Source organism: Diabrotica undecimpunctata, chromosome 3 (assembly GCF_040954645.1).
Source record: "Diabrotica undecimpunctata isolate CICGRU chromosome 3, icDiaUnde3, whole genome shotgun sequence".
NCBI classification, from domain to species: Eukaryota; Metazoa; Arthropoda; class Insecta; order Coleoptera; family Chrysomelidae; genus Diabrotica; species Diabrotica undecimpunctata.
The window spans coordinates 135,117,051-135,137,397 of NC_092805.1; the positions used below are offsets into that span (position 1 = coordinate 135,117,051).

The 20,347-nt window shown below is 31.4% G+C and overlaps 1 protein-coding gene and 1 long non-coding RNA gene across 3 annotated transcripts; one reads left to right on the forward strand and one right to left on the reverse strand.

Annotated features, from left to right (window-relative positions):
- The first annotated feature begins 1,831 nt into the window (after positions 1 to 1,831).
- Positions 1,832 to 19,826, forward strand: LOC140437440 (uncharacterized). Of its 2 annotated transcripts, none has more exons than XM_072526976.1 (2): positions 1,832 to 2,246; positions 17,899 to 19,826. In XM_072526976.1, exons 1-2 carry the CDS (start codon positions 2,012 to 2,014, stop codon positions 18,504 to 18,506), a joined length of 843 nt encoding a protein of 280 aa, XP_072383077.1. In that variant the 5' UTR covers positions 1,832 to 2,011; the 3' UTR covers positions 18,507 to 19,826. The 2 variants fall into 2 exon arrangements, with proteins under 2 accessions (XP_072383077.1, XP_072383076.1); XM_072526975.1 differs by lacking the exon at positions 17,899 to 19,826 and adding an exon at positions 6,469 to 13,532.
- LOC140437442 (uncharacterized) lies at positions 13,684 to 14,695 on the reverse strand. Its single transcript, XR_011950378.1, has 2 exons — positions 14,236 to 14,695; positions 13,684 to 14,181 (listed from the first exon to the last, which is right to left on the reverse strand). It is a non-coding gene; the product is annotated as an uncharacterized lncRNA (long non-coding RNA).
- Positions 19,827 to 20,347: the final 521 nt, after the last annotated feature.

A 20,347-nucleotide genomic window follows, 5' to 3' on the forward strand; every position in this document is an offset into this window, starting at 1 on the left:
TATATAAAACAATAAAAAGAATTTTAAAGATTCCATATGAGTCCAGTAAATAGAAAACACAATTTTATTTGTTTACAACAAAATGGAAATATGAAACTGTAAACAAGAATGAATAACATACAAATTGTACAGTTTTATACTGGAAATAATTTAATTACACTTATGACCTGTACTTACAAAATTGTTTTCTCCTACTTTCATATTTTCTGTGAGCTACTAATTTCATAGGATCTATCATAGTGTAGTCTGGTTTATTTTTAAGTAAGTTAATAAACTTCTGGTCTCTGCCATTTACAATTGCATTTACACTTTTACACCACATATACAGAGAAATTTACATATATTTATACCTGTATTTGAATGGATTTTACAGTTGAATGGTGAAAAATTTAAACAATTCAATTTCAATGAAATCTGTATCCTCTTTCTTTACTCTAAATAACATATTATATTTACATTGCTCACAGGAAACCTTCAATACTTTCTTTGCTACATATCCTGCAACATAGGTTACAGTACACCTTCCCACCTGAGTTCTCATAACATTTGAAACTGAAAGAGGAAGTGAAACATTCACTTCAGGTGCCAAAGGTTTACAACCTGGTAATACCTCACCTGTTAAAAAAAACCTAATGCATCTAATGCTCCCTCACTAACATCATTTTCACAATTGCTTTCAGGTGAATGAAAAGATATAAAATTATTTATAAGCAAAGCTTTGAAAGTGGTTATAGCATCTGGCACACTTACTGAATGAAAAATGTAAAGACATATTTTTATAATATATTACCAAAGAATATAGAATATTTGATATTACCATGTACGTCAATAAACCTTATAGTTTGAGTTTCTTCTTCTTCAATATCTGCTGCATTCTGAGAGCCTGAAATTTAAATACAATATTTTAACAGAACATAACCAATAAATAAATCTGTTGGACTAATAAATAAACAAGTACTAGATATCTTGATCTTTATCATCATCAGAAATGAACCCAAATAATATGTTGCCCAGAAGACCCATCAAAATTTATAATAATTAACTACAATTAATATTCATAATACTTATATTAAAAATCAAAGTCATATTTGCGGAATACAATTAAGTACAATTAGATTTATAAGTTTTGATGATTTTAAAATATATAAGTAAGATTCATATGATAGGATTAACATTAATTTAAACAATAACAGTTTAAACATACAAAATATTATTTAATTTGTTTGCTAACAAACATTTGCTATGAGGTACAGTGCTTACCTATTGCTGGTAAAAATCCACTTTATCTTCGTCTGTAAAATGTCTAGAGCAAACACGAAATTTATTGTAAACAGTAAGAGGTGTATAATTGTTTAATACTCCTCTCTTAATTACTTTCAACCATTCCAACGTGTCCATTTCATTTTTCGGATTTGGAAAACGAAATCTACTGCTTGTGTGGTCCTTACAACCAGGAACACAACATGGTTGGCTTTTTCTTTTCTTTTATTTTGTTCCATTTTAACGATCAACAATCAATAAGATGATTACAACAAAGACAAAACAAAACAAAATTCAACTTGCAATATTTCAATGGCGTACAATACAAATAATACAATACCAACAGACCAACACAACACCAACCTTCATTCTTCAACTTCAATTCTTCCACGGCACATGCGTCTCATACCCCCACCTAGAGTGACTGTAGCGCCGCCGCCATTACGTACGACTGGAATCGTCCAAACAAACTTCCCCGCTGCCCTATCTCTCTTGCACTACTATTTCTTTTTATGTACTATGTATGGAAAAACGTACACGTCCCACAAATTGACAGCTAATTTGACTACACTGAGACCAAATGTGAATGTGAAAAACGTCCTATCCATAGAAAAATAATATAATATTCCAATCATTGAGATCGGTTCTGATTCTCTGAGTAATTTATAGTCATTTCATTGTATTAGTGTAAGGGAAATTTGGTGGCTGATTTAGTATTGCAATTTGCAATCATAAAACCGAGCTTAACCAAATGGAAGTAAAACAAGAAGTTGTTGAGGAGACATGCAAAATAGAAATAGTTGATAATGAGTTGGACCTGGAAGATGCTTTTTTAGACAGCTTTAAAAATGAAATTAAACAGGAATTCAATACAGATAGTACAGGTGATACATTTGATAATTTAGTCTTAAAGGAATGCCCAATGAAGTCTGAAATAAATGAAAATAATCTTGAGCCAGTTGAAGAAAATAAAAAAAATGGAAAAGGTAAGTAAATACGAATTTACCAATTCCGATAAATGATTAGGACAATGATCATAAATATGCGTCTATATTCTTTGATAGGTAAAGCATAACCTACCGTAACTGCGTTACCATTACCATGTAGATGTATATTTATAGATAGACTTTTACGAAATCATAATATATTTGTTATTATGAGAAGCTACATTTTTTGAATTCATATAAAACAGTTAAATAGTATTCATATTCAATCATAAAGCTTACTATAAGAAAGAATTATTGTTATCTAACATACTCTTTAAGTGAGTTAATCATTTTACCAATAAATATAAATGCTTTATATCCATTGGTATTGCAAATAGGATAATACTAAACAATTTCTAATTGTTGTTTTGTTGTTATTTTATACTCCTGTAGAAAGTACCTAGTAGTAATTTTCCTGACAAACTGCTAAAGTTTTATTAACAAAACAGTATCATATTAAAGCTATGAATATTGGATACATTTGTGTTTCTTTATTGAAGTGAAGGTTAATTTCTCAGGGATTGTTAGGGTTTCAAAACATTCAGTTTGAGTTATCAAAAAAACAGATTTAAGTCAGTTTTGTAAAAGTTAAAAAAAAAGTTCAAAGAACAGGCATGTTAAAAAAACTTTAGTGTAAGTAACAAAGAAAAAATTATATCCAATAGGGATGAACAAAGTTCCAAAGTAGCACATATATTCAAATGAAATCGTAGGCTTCTACGGCCAGAGTCAGAATTATAGTTTATTCGTCTTCCGGGTTTGGACCGTGTCATTTGTGAGTGACCCAAAAGTGGGTTCATCTCAAATTATATTCATCTCAAAAAAGAGATGAACCCACTTTTGGGTCACTCACAAATGACACGGTCCAAACCCGGAAGACGAATAAACTATAATAGCACATATATTACTTAAAAATAATACCTAGATATTATAGGAGTTAATTAAGTTAAGTTATAGTAGTAACGTGATCACTTCAAACGTTATATTGGAAAAGATTCACAAATTCAACAGGTATTCATTTGAAAACAAGAGTGACATTTCATACAGCTCAACCTAACAGAGCAGTAATTTCAAATCAGTTAGCATACCATGGTGTTGCCAAAGTTAGTGTATTGCATTAATCTGTGAGGACATACCTCTATCATTATGTGGATCTCAACTTTGTACCAACCTGTGAGGACACAACTAGTTCTTACATGGAGCACTAACGATTCAGATAAATAAATCATAATTAATCTTTTGTTCACTATATCCAACAGAGCAACTATGTAAATGCAATTAAAAAGTATAAATTCATCAATATTTAATTACTTAGTTATTTATTATTATTCATTAATTTACTTAATTATTCATTTAAGGAATCACTAAGGTATGAAATCTATAAAAATTATTAAATGTCAGCTGAATCAATCTCTACTAGATCAGTTACCACAAGGATACATTGTAGTAAGTTTTGATGTAGTTTCACTTTTCACTAACTTACCTCTGGCAAGTGTCTTGTCTTCCTTAAATAACAATTTTAGTTCTATCCAACCATACTCTTCTGTCAGGGCAAACCCATACCCCATCATCCCCAAGGGCAAAACTCATCCCCGAAGAAATCAAGATACAGCCAAAAACGTTTCAACAAGAAAAGAGAACGGCCAGCAATTAATTAGGTACTAATTTATTGCTGAAGTTTTACGCCAAGAAACAATTTATTGCTGCAACCGTTTTATAATTTTATATTAAATCTATAAAGCCTATGAATGATAACAAATCAAATCTTCATTGGCAAGTGTACACTTTCCATATTCGTATCATTATGATTTTTTTTTCTTTTGCAATTATTTTTTCACTTTATAAATAAATAAATAACCTGCATTAAAATGTTATTGCTAATTAATGTCTATTGATTGGTACTTCCCTAAGTGTGCAATCTACTGTTTTTATCCTACAAATCCGAATAATTGTTATTACTATCTATAACAATTCGTTATAATCATAAATTCCAAACATTTTGTAAGGACTATGAATACTTTACATTTTTAAGAAAGATGAATTATTTTTAATTTATTTCTCATAACCTACATATATTTAGGTAATTTTCTTCATCTGATTTTTGTTGTTTATTACGTTGTTTGTTATGAGCTAATTACCATCACACAAATATTATTGGTAATATTCTTTCTGTACCAGACGCGGATACGAGGGTTGAAAATTCGGGAATTATTTTTGAAACAATTTTATAAAATAAAACTATTTAGTGCGGAATTATTTAAGCCACAACTTGAAACTCCAGAACCGTTTAGATCGGTAGTAGTTCAACAATCTAATATTCGCTTGCCGAAAATAGACGTTTAAACGTCTCTAGACGTTTTATATTATAAATACAATTCTTTGTTCTTTGTTGTTCATTGTTAGGTTTAGTTTTAGATAAAATTAAAATAATGTGTATTACTTTAATTACCAATTAGTCAACTTTTCACTTTTGAGTCATAATCAATAGAACGATATAACTGTTATTTCGGCCTCGTCAGCCGCTCGAGCTGATTCCGATTCAAACCGAAAAGTCCAACTAATGTCTCCAAAATCTTCCCACTTTCAGTGGTTCGAGTACAGAGGTGCTTTGGTGGAGAACTAAACAATTAAATGAATTGTTTTCAGTGAAGGTTATGTTTTCGGAGTATTCTGTTTATTTTTTTGAGGTGTCGTTGTAAAGAATTTGGTTGTATTGTTTGGTATTTATTACTACTTGAAATAATTGTCAAGACCACGGCTAGGTGTTTTTTCTTTTTTATTTCGAGTAAGACCATTATGGAAAGTAGGTAGCGGTTTGGTCCATGGAGGAATATTGGAGGTGCTGATCGAGGCTGGTTATTGTCAGGTCTGTGTCTCCTAACAAAGGTTTTACTAATTGTGAAAAAGGGTACACCGATTAGTTTGGTTACTGGATTTTTTGGATTGGCAGAAACTTTAATTAAACAAGAAGAGAGTAGAAGCTAATGTCGTATGAAAAGGGGAGGTTCCAAAGATTCAATGCACATGCTTTCAGCTGGGCTAGATCTAAATGCATCTAGCGATATATGTATAGATGTTAGTCGTGTGTCAAAAGTAACTTCTAAAAATTTGTGTTCAACAACTTTGAGTGGGATTCCGTTTAAATAAATAACAGGAGAATCACAACTGTATCTTCTACTAAATTGGATAACTTATAAATTCTATCTAATACGTTCTGGAGTAAAGAAGATGTAGTTTTTGTGACTTTTCCTTGACAACATATAATAAGGACGTTCGTATATATCACATATTTTATTGGGGGAGGTGAGAAGGAACCCATGTCATTTATACTGAAAAGAAACAAGGTAGTGCTCAGAACTGAGCCCTGTGTACACAGTTTTGAAGAGTAAGTGATGCAGATGTTTTTTTTATTTGTAGCAACTAAGGATGTGTTAAAAAATTCAATCAAAGTCCCTATGTATACCCAAGGCTATTATCTATTAATGTACTAAAGTACTAAAAGTATCTATTGAGCTACTACTTTAACATCTCTAATAATTTGCAAAGCGTACATGATAATGAGATAGGTCTGAAAGAGTTTTTTAATAAGCATAAGGATTGATTATCCCCAGAGAGCAGTTAAATCTTGATGACACCATATCATATTGTAAAGTTCGAGGAGTTTTGATAGCGCTGCTTGATTAAGATTTAAAAAAAAATTGACGGAATGTTATCAGGACCAGCTGAATTCCTTCTCATAGCTGGACTGATTTATTCCTTTTTCCTTGTATCCTAAGGTGGTGATTGATTTTCTCTTCGCCTATTAGTTTTCTGACATAAATGTTTTCTCGTATGACAACAACAGATTGTTAGTTTTGTAACCCTTTTTAATTATATATGGTATTAAACTTGTTTAGATCTTCATTGAAATTAGGTTATAAATTCTTAAATACTCTTATATAAAACAATTTATATTGTTATAAAAAGGAAGTGAAGCGAATGTTAGATTTAAAACAGGGTATTTTGTTTAGAAAAAACATATCATTGATGCGGTAGTTTTATGGAAGACCCTGCTATTTTTGTAAATACCTTTTTTTGGTATCTTCTATAACAGTTATATAACGGACTATCACAAAAATTGATCACCCTGTATATATATATATAATATATATATATATATATATATATATATATATATATATATATATAATTTATATAATAACTATATTAGTTTTTATTTTAGACTTTATTGAAGAGGAGAACCCATTGAAAGTTATGGAAACAATATCTGTACATACAAGTAATGAAGAGCAACGTGCGAGTCAGCCTGATGTGGAAAAGAAATTAATATGTGAAATTTGTTATGAACAGTTTGTCGACAAAAGTACTTTGAAACGACACATGAGATTGCACACTGGAGAAAAATGTTACACGTGTGAAATTTGTTTTAAGCAGTTTAGGCATCCAGTAAAGAAAAGGCATTTGAGGATACACACTGGAGAAAAACCTTACAAGTGTGAAATTTGTTTAAAGCTGTTTTCCCAGGCAGTTAATTTAAAACAACATATGAGATTGCATACTGGAGAAACATCTGGGGATTACAAGTGCAAAATTTGTTTCAGGCAGTGTACTACAGTAGATAATTTAAAAGTACATTTGAGACAACATACTGGAGAAAAACCATACAAGTGTGAAATTTGTTTAAAGCTATTTTCGCGGTCAGATGACTTCAAACGACATACGAGATTGCACACTGGAGAAAAACCATACAGGTGTGAAATTTGTTGTAAACTGTTTTCACAGGCAGGTTATTTCAAACAACATATGAGATTGCATACTGGAGAAAAATGTTATACGTGTGAAATTTGTTTTAAGCAATTTAGTCTTGCAGGATATTTGAAAAGGCATTTGGAATCGCACACTACAGAAAAATGTTACAGTTGTGAAATTTGTTTTAAGCAATTTAGTAATACAAGATATTTAAAAAAGCATTTGAGAATACACACTGGAGAAAAACCTTATAAGTGTGAAATTTGTGGTAAGCAGTTTCTTGATGCAGCTAGTTTGAAAAAACATTTGAGGGTGCACACTGGAGAGAAGCCTTACATATGTAAAATTTGTTTTAAGCATTTTTCTCGAGCAGATGTTTTGAAAAAGCATTTGAAAGTACACACCGGAGAAATATGTTAGTGTTTTTAAATGTGCTTTTTCATTTTGTAGACCAGGTGGTTTGAAAAAAAACATGGAAATTCATACTGGAAAACAGCTGTTAAAGTACACATAGCCACATCGGTTTTAACAGTAGCGTTTTAGTTTTAGCAAAATATACATATTGAACGAATTTAAAACGGATCATAAAATTTAATATACCTATGTCTATTTGAACTGCATTTGAAATAGTGGACCAATATAAAACTTGGACAAAAATAAATCCATACCCGGTGATAGACATTGTATAAAATATCGTTCAACTATCTGTCTCCTTTTAGGACGCACCATAGTCTATAGCGCCGCCCAAAGTCAATGTTGCCAATCGCCGTGTAATAATCCGATTTGCGGATCTTTTTGAGAGTTATATCACCGAACAACCCGAAGGTGCACTCGACTCGGCGGGAATTGTTCGCGCATTGTCAGCGGCCATGTTTTAGTTTTCAGTCACATCGTTGGCACGATTATTTTGTGTTTGTTGTTGTCAGATCTAGAGGTGGTTGGTCCAAGTATTTTTGTGGATCAGGTCAAACTGATACGCGTAAACAAAAATACCTGTTAAAAAATACTGGTTTTTAAATTAGTTTGTTATCATTCGTTTAATAGACATCTAAGCATAACGATAACATTATTTGTATATTGTTAGATTTCTTTATAGTTATTAAAATGACTGTTTCACTTCAAATAGTTAAATTACTGTTATTCAGAGATTGCATAAAAAGTTCATAAAAAAGGTCTATAGTCTTGCCTACTTCACACCAATTGCCGTCTGTTGATATTTCTCTAAAGCTTTGTAAACGTTAAGAAATGCACGAGAAAAATTAAGGACAAATGCAATGAAACGATTAAATTGTTATTTATTTTTCATGTATATTTGTTGAATAGTCCACTGATAGACAAGCTTATACAATTTCCTAATGAATATGAATAACAACAAATGAAAACGCATATCATTATAATAAATTTTAGGAGTACTACATGAACAAGTAAAAAATAAATGTAAAATTTTTTGTATTTTTGAGAAATTAATTTATGTTTCGAAATCTTATATACATTATTCTTTTTGTTCAAATTTGCCATAAAACGATCTTTATACAATTCAATTTAGTATGGTATATAGTAATTTATTTGGTAAATGCCTTATATCATATTACATTCAGCTAAGATAAATTTAAACTTCTTTCAGATGCATACACCTACAAAAATGATTAGATTAGATTAGATCTAATCTACCGAGGTACCGAGTATTCATAAATGTAGGTACGCGTCCGCGTACTGTTTTATCATCCAATGGTACAGCTGAGTCGGTTTAAATAGATATCGAATATAAATAAGTATGTAAGATATAATAGATATCGAATGTAAGTAATTATCGAATATAAGACAAGGTCCAAGTCCAGTGCGAGTACAATGCTACAATGTACGCGTACTCGTTTATATTGGTGTTAGGGATCAGTTCCACAAGTATAAAAAAAAACTGTTCCAAAGTAACTGGTACGGGATCAGTTTACCATCCCTAGTCATAGTTTTTGATTTTGTGCAATCGCAAATACTGCCTTCCTAACTAAAAAAATGGCGCAAGGTCACCGAATTTGTCTGACAGCTACCAATGTAAATTTATCGGAGTGCACCTTCGGGTTGTTCGGTGGTTATATCTTCTTCGTATCTTTAAATAAATCGGATATTTGCCTATATTTTTCATTGTATTTACCAATCTACTACAACAGACTAATAACAAAAATAAACTTAATGGTTTGTAGTTATTTCCTTTCTTTCCTGTAAATATTTTATGATTAACACCTTATTTGAGAAACATTTAGAGGAATGAGGTTGGCAACACCGCTCAAAATATCCATCTGACTGCTTAGATAAAGGAAAGAGGGGCTTGCCTAAGGAAGCGATAGGTGGTTTGACAGCATAATAAAATCCTAGATTTATTATGCTGTGGTGGTTTAGTGACTGGGACTGCTTGCTTAGTCTAGTTTTCACAGTGATTCTAGGCTGTAAGTCCGTAGCGGGAAAATAAAATATTTTCGTTAATATATTAAAATGTATAAAATTTAAGAAAAGCTACAAATTTTAACTTGGTATTTTGGAGGCCACTCGATTCGAAATATAGTTAATTTATTCGTTGTTTGTTTTGCGAATAGGCCGGTTCCTTCGATTTCCACAGTTGAGAGAATAATTCAAAAATTTCGCAAATGTGGATGTATTCAAAACTGCCACAAGTGTAACAAACTTGGTGAACCACCTGTTCGTCAAAAGAGTGAACAACGTATAAATAATGAAGTTGATGTTTGTTTTGTTGTTGAGGTCAGCCAGCCGTGTTCAAGCAGGGAAATTGCTGAACAAGTAAACTTAAGCAAAAACACTGTTCGAGGTATTTTAAAAAGAAATGGATATCGTTGCTATAAAGTTCAAACAACTCAAGAACTTTTTCCCGAGGACAATACTAGACGAATGGTATTCTGTGAAGAGATGATGGAAAAGCAAAATGCTGACGAAAATGTTTTAAAGAACATTTTATTTACTGTCGAATCGACATTTTCTCTTCACAGGAAACACAATCCATCCATTGTTCGATATTGGTCTCGGGAAAATAAACATCTAAGTATTCCTGTGCGCAAACAATACCCACAAAAACTTAATGTTTGGACGGGTATTTTGGGCGATTATGTAATAGATCCTTTTTTTATTGAGGGCAACCTGAACGGCACTAAATACCTCGAACTGCTACAAAATCAAATCGTTCCGGCTATTCAGCAACTTCCTAATATGAATTTTGGAGATATTTGGTACCAGCATGACGGATGTCCCAGTCATAATATAAGGGCAGTTACAGAATATCTCCAAAGGACATTTCCAAACCGGTTAATTGCGACAAACGGTACAATCAAGTGGCCTCCAAGATCAGCAGATTTCTCCCCAAATGATTTCTTTTTTTGGGGGTTTCTTAAATCAAATATTTATCGGCACAATTTTGAACGTACCGAAAATTTAATGGAGTTAAGGGCGAAAATTATCCAACATTGTGCCGACGTTACGCCTGATCAACTCAGACATACAAGAGCTTCTTTGTATGATAGATTCACCTATTGTATGGATATTCAAGATGGATTATTTGAACCTTTACTCCATTAAATTTTGTGCCTAAATAGGTTTTTTTAGTTGTTTTTAAAATTTTATCTTTTAAGTTTCTTTTAGAAATTAAGTTTTGTTTCTTTTAAGATTTACTTAGTAAGTTTTAAGATTCTTTTAGAGTTTATATTTTGTTTTTTTTTTTACGAATTTATTTTTTATTTTCCAAACCGTTACGGGAAAAAGCAATTACAAACCTATTTTATTAAGAAGAATTATTTGTAAATCGATTTTACAAATAATTGTTCGAGCATAAAACGTGATAGGTGCGTAAAAATACGCGTTTCATATAAATTGTTCGACATACTCCTTCCATGGATCATTGGGCGCGTTCAGCAGGCGGAGCTGCTCCACAACTGTTGAGTAAATGTCTGCAAAATGAAACCGCTACCGCTCCGCTACTTCCGGAGCGGCCTGTCAAATTTGGTAGCGTAAAAATGTATCGCTACCTCCATCCAACATGTTGAGAGAAATGTCATTCATGACATTTCTGTACTAAAATTGAGGGTTAGGTGTTTGTTTTGTTTTTACTTCCAGCCATATATTACTTTATTATATGGACATATCCATTGAATTTATTTAACTTGTTTAGAGGTATTTCTTGATTGGATTTCTAATTCCTTTCCAGCTGTTTCCTAATAACAAAAAGGTGATCCATTATTTATCTTTACAATTTAATGACTGTTTGGTCCCATTCCTTCATGTTTTGTTCATACTTTCTTTTCACTTCATATATTAGCTATTAAAAATGTTTACGTCGAAATTGATCATTACTTATAGTTAATGTTATCTAAAAAGAAAACTCTGAAAACTTTTGTTTTCTACATCTCTATAACTTTTATTATAATTTCTTCCCACTACAGCTATTTCAGCATTTTGTCTTTCTCAATTGACAAACAAATGTCTGCTTTACACTTTATAGTCTCTGAACAAATAAAGGAGGGGAAAGCTGTATGTCTCAAATTGGTCATTCAGAATTATATCTGTATATTTTAATACATCTCACTGCCATGAGAAGCATAATGTGATACACGGGTAATACGATTTTACAGCCGCGAGAATCAAATATCGAATACACACGCATTTGTAATGCTCACACATCACAAATTATGAAAGCTCTGAGAAGCAATTGTGGTCTCTCATATCAAAGTATCATTAATGCAGTTTAAACGTAGACGGCTGTAAGCAACAGAAACTATATTTGGCCTGTGAAATATGTGAACCAATGTTTGATTCTCACAGCCTGAAAAGTGGGTTACTGATAAAAACTACTTAAGTCAACTATTATATATTTATTTTTTAACGAAAACTATTATTTAAATACATTGTTATTTTAATAAGAAATTAACAAAAACTTTATATATTAAAAAAATATTGTTTTCATTACACTATTTAGTTTCTCTTGTTTTTTTTTAACTCATTTTCACAGTATAAAGAATTGCACAGAGTACACAGTGAAATCAACAAACACCTACGGGCTAACAGTTGGAAATAAATAATATTCATTTAGAGCAAAATTGTATTTTTCTGTAAAATGGCCTATATTGTGGAAATGGACATATAATTATAATAAACGATATTACATTGATAAACACGGTCGCATGAATCATATGGACTTGTTTTTGTGTGAATCGGCATGTGATGCACACTGCTGTAATATACGATATCAGTCAACAAGGTTGCGTGAATCATATAGTGATTCTCACCTCTAACTAACACAAATTAAGGTTTTTTTTTAAAGAAATGTGTAGATATATACTTAGATTTTAATTTTGTGTGTATATAGAGTTAAAAAGATATACAGCCAGAAGGGTCCTTTTTTTCACTACGGTGCAGTGTGAGGGTTCATAAATTTCTTAATATAAGGATTTGAAATTGTTCACTAAATGAATTATTATGATATAAAAGGTGAAGTGTGCATGTAGACTCTGTTTTTTGTTGTTGAAAGCTCTTTTGTGTTCTGGTATATATTTGTTTAAGGTTCTACCAGTTTAACAGATGTAATATTGTATGTTGGGTTTTTGATTAAGTTTGTTATACCCCACTGTATAAATGTTTTTTTATGTTGGCTCTGGTGCTTATTATATTTGCTTAAGTAATTGTTTGTTCTGAAAGCTGGTGTTATTCCTCTCTGTTTCTGGTTTTTTAGTTCTGTTGTTATCATGCCTATAGATGTAATTATTGTTTCAATTCGTTGATGGTTTTATTACTTACATATCAAAGTCTTTCTTTCAGGCACTATATAGCTTTCCTTATTTAGATGATAATTGTGTGTAATGTTTAATCTAATTGTCAACTATCTAATATGTTGTTTCCAAGTAAGTGAAAATTTACTATATATTTACTGACGATTTAAAATGCTTTAAAATAAACAAATGCCAGGCCGAAGTCTGCAAAAGGATATTGATCGCCTCTAAGTGGAGCACACAAAATGGTATTTGGATGCGTCAAAATGTCATAGTTTTCATTTGCACCTTCCTCATCCCCCAATAATATTCGAATATAGTAAACACAATTTAACCATATATTCTACTTTTGAAACCAAGGATCTAGGTGTGAACCTTGACTCTAACTATAAATCACACATTTCCACAACAATACAGAAATCTATGAAGCTACTTGGATTTGTGAAGAGAACCATCAAAGATTTTTCTTACATCTCTGCTATTTGATCTGCTTCTCCATGGTTAGATCCCTTTTCATTTACTGGTCTACAGTTTTGTCCCCCTATTACATTGCATCTAAACTGAAACTTAAGACTGTCCAATTTTCTGTCATGCCATTGTATGGATGCATGTATACTGTGAATATGTTGCATTAGAATGTATACTGAACTTCTCTTGAGGTATATAGAAATCAAAGAGACTTAATAGTTCTATTTAAAATTATCAACAGCCTGTGCACCTGCTTCAAACTTCTCTCCAAAATATTTGTTTATTATTCTCCAATATTGCAACTAGGTATGTGCAGACTTTTTATATTCTTTTCATAGATTCAATTACTCTTATAACAGCTTTACTCCCAGAACTCTTCTATTAGCTAACTCTTCAAAGAAGCTCCAAATTTTTAATCTATCAGTTTTCCCCTTCAAAAGTGATAATTCTGATCCAACTTTGTAATACTTTCGACTTCAGCTTTTGTATTGTGTTTAGTGTTACATTATCTGCATGCATTAGATAACTTAATACCATTATACCTTGTGACTTTTTCTGAATTGATTTGTTATCTTATTTTGTGACTGTATATGTTATTTTTTTTTTTGTAATCATACTATTCATATATTCTTCTTCCAAATCAGTTTATTGTATTAACTACATTTATAGCACTGTAAATAAAACTTGTAAAATGTTGTAAATAAAATGATATATTTTTAGTAGCTTTTGTTTTATTAAAATTAATTATTTTACAGAGGAAAGTGTGTTTATAAGCCAAATAAGAAAAGTTTGTAAATATAACATAAATATTAATGAACCAAAATATATACAAGTATCATCATTCTATTTGCCTTTTCGCCACATTAATAGATGTTCCATTTTTTATCTAAAGGAATTGTAGGGTATTGAATTGAAATGGGTATAACTCCTAAATTTCCTAGTTGCTGAGTAATTACCTAAAATATTTATATGTAGTTTTCAAAGAACTAATAATCTTTACTAAAACCTACTTCATCACATTCCCTACTCATGCGAAAATGCTTTACAAAAAGATCTCCCATATATTATTGGTGAATGGTTTCCTCATAAAAATTTTGATTAGGAGGCACTTGAGCTCTCTCATCATTATTTAGCTCTAATTCTTCATTTTGTGTCAACTGATCCACAACATTTCCAATTAGCTGGATATTATTTTCCTCGTCCGCAAGTTCTTCCACTAATACTCTAATTATGTCATTCCTTTCTATATTCCTATTATATGAATGTGACGTAAAGTTAAATAATATTTAAAAGTCAAGCTAAATTGGTAATCTACTGACAAACGTAAACAAAGAACAAAAATATTTAATTTTTAAAATGACAAATTATTTGACATTGACAGATAAGGTAGCGGTAGCGGAATCCAGCAGGTTTTGACTTATGACATTTGGTCCAGCGCTAACCGATGGATTCGGAAGTAGCGGAGCGGTAGCTGCTCCGTCTGCTGAACGCGCCCATTGATTACTGACTGAGCTAGAGAAGTGACGATATAACAGGAACTGTTATTAATAACTGGTTACTGACAAATAACAGTGACTAATAGTTATCCAATAAATAAGTTACCAGTTATTCAGTTATTTTTTATATCAAGTCAGTTACTTGAGTAAACGATTATTCTGTTAATAGTATTGCAACATACCGAGCTCAGTCCGGTATTACTCGCTTCTTATGCCTATTTTCCGCATTTTAACTGCCTGAATAACCGTCTACCAGTGAATAACCGTATACCAGAGAATAACAGTCAATATTTTAACGCTAATGTACGTTACTGGAGTAACTACTAAGTAAGTTACTGGAAAGATTAGCGTTAGCATTAAAAAAATAGCCAGTTATTCTGATAGACGGTTATTCTGGTACACGGTTATTCTGGTACACGGTTATTCAGACAGTTAAAATGCGAAATCACGTATTGCGTTTTAGAAGCGAGAGTAAGAAATAAATATTCGTAGATGTAGATACCTACGACATAATACGTAGTAATTATTTAGTGACCACTTATTTATCTTTTTGGGAGTATGTATGTACCTAACCTGAATACTGTTAATATCATTAAGCATCGAGCAAAAAAAAAATTGATGATCTTAAGACAGCAGCATTTAAATTATTCTGCACTTTTTAACATTATTGAAATTTTAATATTTAGACATAAATAAAAAACATTAAAAAATTTTTTCGTTATTAATTGCAAAGATACATTGCAAAAGGTAGAATTCTAAACAATTTCCGGATTCGGAATGTAATTCAAGGAAGGATTTTATTATCCTTTTCTTATTTCGAAATCAAAATTAATGTCAACAAACAATGCAAATTCATTGTATTGTTATATGATGTCAATAATAGAAATAAGGAGAATAATAGGCAATGGATTAGTAATTTTTGTTTGTGTTACCACTCTGTAATTATTTAAAAAACCATTTAATTATTTAAAATGTGTTATTTAAAATAACACGTAAACACGTGTTCAAGGATTCAATTTTAGTTATATCTAAAATTTTATAAATATTTTTACCTAGAGATATAAAAACAGACAAATTTTGTTTTATAACCCTTATTCAAGGACAAACTCTAAGCCGGTTATATAAATATTGGGACTTCCAAGAAGAACTTGGTCAGATTTTGACTTGAATAACTTAAATAACTGATAACTGTTTAAAATAACAGTTACCCGAAAATAACTTCCACGGTTATAACGGTTATTTAAAAATAACTTCTAAGCACATCACTAGACTGAGCCGAGTGTGACACGGAGCTACTAACAGTATTGACTGTGCGGCCGGACAGCGTTGCCACATTTTATTTAGGAAATCTACTGAATGTTTAGCTAAAATCTACTTAGGCCCGATCTTTTCATCTCCGGATAAATAGTTATCGGGAAGTTTATCTGACAGATTACATGCAAATCTATCAGTTTACCCTCCCGATAAATACTTATTCGGAGGTGAAAAGAGGTCAAAAACTAAAGTATACTATAAAACTTTATTAACGTATTTGTATATAATTTAGGATTCTTGTATAATAAAAACAACAGCTAACTTAACTAGAAATTAATATAATATGAATATTTGTAAAAAAAACCAAACTTTTTTACATTTCAACAGGCCATTTTGTGCCTTCTTATACAGTTGAGTCCACGGATCTTTACCCGTGCGTCATTAATACCTGGCGAGATAAAACACATACTTTTTATCTAGCATCATTGTCTCCCACGCATGAAACTAAGGATAAACCAGCTACCGCCTGTTATTAAGTAAAGAGTTATTTTTATGAACGCTCTGCAGTCAGTACATCGAAAAGAGATAGGTACACAAAAGACGCTTGGACGTTTTCAGATTGTAAGTACAATTTTTGACGTTTCTGGTTTGTTTACTTTTGTGGCTGTCAGTTTGTTGACTATTCTGCTATTTTTTGTCCTGTTTTTACATTTTGGAATTATTTATATTACACAAACAGTTATTTTCACAACTAACTTTATATTGTAGTTGAAAATTTTATGGTAAGTGTATTTTATTTTGCCCTTAATTTTCTTTAAAGTTAACCTTATTCACATGGATTGTCATAACCACTTTCTGTCACTTGCTGTTGCGTTGAGTAAATTTCCGACTGATTTCGTATGCTTTAAATCATGACGCACGGGTAAAGGTAAATTGACTCAACTGAAATACGTCGTTATTGATCGAATTTCATGGCATGTGATTTCTCTCATCAAACGTGACAGAAATAAATAAATAACGAACATTTTCCTCCGGTTGGCAACACTGCTGAAATGTAAAGACAAGTGTAGCTTTCAATTTTTATACGTGATGGGCGGAGCAACCTATTTGGGTGGAGTTTTGACTTGTTCTTGAATGAGTTCAGAATCCAGCAGCCCGCTGAAATATTGGATTTTTATAATATAATTATTTGACAACCTTTTGTTGGCCAACCACCTAGAGCGGAGTTGAGCCGAAATACATATATTTCGTATGATCCGAATTTATCTCGTTCAATTTGTATACTGTATTTAACAAGGACAATAAGAAATAAGAGCATTTGTATATGGTGTTTGCTGTTGTAATAAAGTCGAACAAAAACTCACTAAAATGTCTTAAAATTTCCTTGGTATAGCTGGACTGATGTATTCCTTTTTCCTTGTATCCTAAAGTGGTAAATTTTTTCTCCTATGGCACTGCGGATTGTTAATTTTGTAACCCTTTTCAATTATATAGGGTGTTAAACTTGTTACGATCTTCATTGAAATTTGGTTATAACTTCTTAAATGCTCAAGAACTCATGTTCTTGTAACGAAGAAGTAAGGCTAGTGTTAAATTTTAAATAAATAAATAAAACCTATCTTTGATACAGCAGTGTTATGGATGGCCCTATATATTTGTAACTAATTTTAAAATACAAAGCACCTAGCAATAGCTACCTGATTTTGTAAATAACTTTTTTGGTATCTCCTATAATAACAGATATAACGGACTTTGTCACAAAAGTTGATCATCCTGTATATATATTGTAACTATATATATATATATATATATATATATATATATATATATATATATATATATATATATATATATATATATATATATATATATATATATATATATATATATATATATATATATATACATTAGTTTTTATTTTAGACTATATCAAAGAGGAGAACATATTGAAAATTATGGAAACAATATCTGTACATACAAGTAATAACGAACAACGCTCGAGTCAACCTGATGTGAAAAAGATATTAAAATGTGAAATTTGTTTTAAGCAGTTTGTCAACAAAAGTAAGTTGAAACAACATATGAGAGTCCACACTGGAGAAAAGCCTTACAAGTGTGAATTTTGTTTTAAGCTGTTTTCCCGGGATTGTCATTTGAAACGACATATGAGACTACATACTGGAGAAAAACCATACAAGTGTGAAATGTGTTGTAAGCTGTTTTCGCAGGCAGGTCATTTGAAACAACATATGAGATTGCACACTGGAGAAAAACCAAACAAGTGTAAAATTTGTTTTAAACCATTTTCCAATACAAGTGGTTTGAAACGGCATTTGAGAATACACACTGGAGAAAAGCCTTACATGTGTAAAATTTGTTTTAAACAATTTTCTCATATATGTGGTTTGAAAAGGCATTTGAGAATACACACTGGAGAAAAGCCTTACACGTGTAAAATTTGTTTTAAGAAGTTTTCTCAAACATGTATTTTGAAAAAGCATTTGAAAGTGCACACCAGGGAAATATCTTAGTTTTGTTAAATGTTTTTTGTCATTTTGTAGACCATGTGGTTTGAAAAAAAAACTTGGGAATTCCCACTGAAAAGCAGCTGTTGAGATTTGGATTTGGCTGTAATTTTGCCTTTAGCACTAATGTCCAGGGCTATTAAGCGAACAAGTCCTTCAAGAAATAATTCAACGTGATTAAGTTTGGTATTATAAAAACAATAAATCCGATAAGTCATAAAATTTTTGTATTAATCTTCAAATATTTCTCACAAAAATTCTGATACGGTTTTAGTAGTGAGGCTGCGTATTGGGGTATTAACGAATCTATACCGTTTTAACCTTTTGAAAGTGTCTTTTGATTTGCATGAAATTTGGTATCCGGGGGTTTTTGAGGTTCTGATTACGACTCCGAAGTCGAAATTGCAAAAAACAAAATGGTGGATGTTATATGATAGATACGTGAATTGTAAATATACTCAAAAGGTGCAAAAAATTCGAGCCATGACATATTTCCCGTGTCTCGTGAGTTTTAAAACCTGTAATATAAATTTAGAGATACCCTCGTATAAGGACAACTATTCATTTCTATACATTATTTTTAAAATTTTTTACGGCATTTCTTATAAACAATAGCAATTTATGATTTTGTCAAAAATTTAAGTTTGATAATCGGAAAGAAATCTAATTTATGCTGCAAGAGCTGTGGCTTTAGTGCAAGTGCTATTTAAAGAGCCATTTCGCCTGAACGAAATTAGAAATGTGTACAGTTAGGCGACAACTTCATGAAGTGAATTTATTATCCAGAACACCAGACCTATGTGCACAGCTATCCATGGAACACCGCAGAGCTCGACTTGCTTTTGTAAGGGAATATGAATATTGGAATTACGCAGATTGAAGTAATGTTTCGTTCTCAAATGAGTCCAGGTTTTTGCTTGAGGTCGACAAATGCTAGCGAAAGAATCTGGAGAAGACAAGAAGAAGGATTTGCTTAATGCAATATTGCCGACAGAATCACCTATAGAGGATTCTCAGTTATGGTTTGAGCTGGTATTATGTTCGATGTCCGTACTTACTTGGCTCTTGTGGATGGAGGTTCTATAATAGAATCAAGGTATATAAAAACTATTTTAGATGAGCATGTGGAGCATGGCCCTTTGCGTCATTTATAGGACCTAATTTTATTTTTATAGACGATAGCGCGCGTCGCCACCGTGCTAGTCGATCCAATCCAATCGAACTTCTATAGGAGAGTTTAAAAACGAATTCAAGTTGGGCTACCCTGTCAACAATTTACCTGAGCTTAGTGCGGAGCTTCAGACAATATGAGACCAACTTTATGTTTAAAATTTAATTACCAAGACGTATAAAGTCTGTTATAAGGGCCCAAGGAGGAAATTTTATTGACAATGACCAAATGACAGTAACATTATTTTGTTATAACTATTTTTTATCAACAAAACTGAAAAGTAGCTTTTTTTTCTTCAATTTTCGAATAAAGCCATATGTTTTTATAAATAATAATTTTTTTGATATAAATTGTGTTTTTTATTTACATTTAATATTCCTACTTAAATCTATGCCCAATATATAAGTGGCATCTCCAAAAATTCCGTCTTCTTCTCTATAACACAGGCGTTGATCTAATTTTTTACACCTGCGTGTATATTTATTGTAATTGACATTTTATATCCTGGGATTTTTAAGTTGTTAATAAAGAAAAGAAATAAAATATCGATGCTTAAGATGTGATACCTTCTTCTTCAAGTGCCATCTTCGTTCCGAAGGTTGGCGATCATCAGGTCTATACGTATTTTCGAAACTGCTGACCGAAACAATTCGTTGCTGCTACAGCTATACCATTC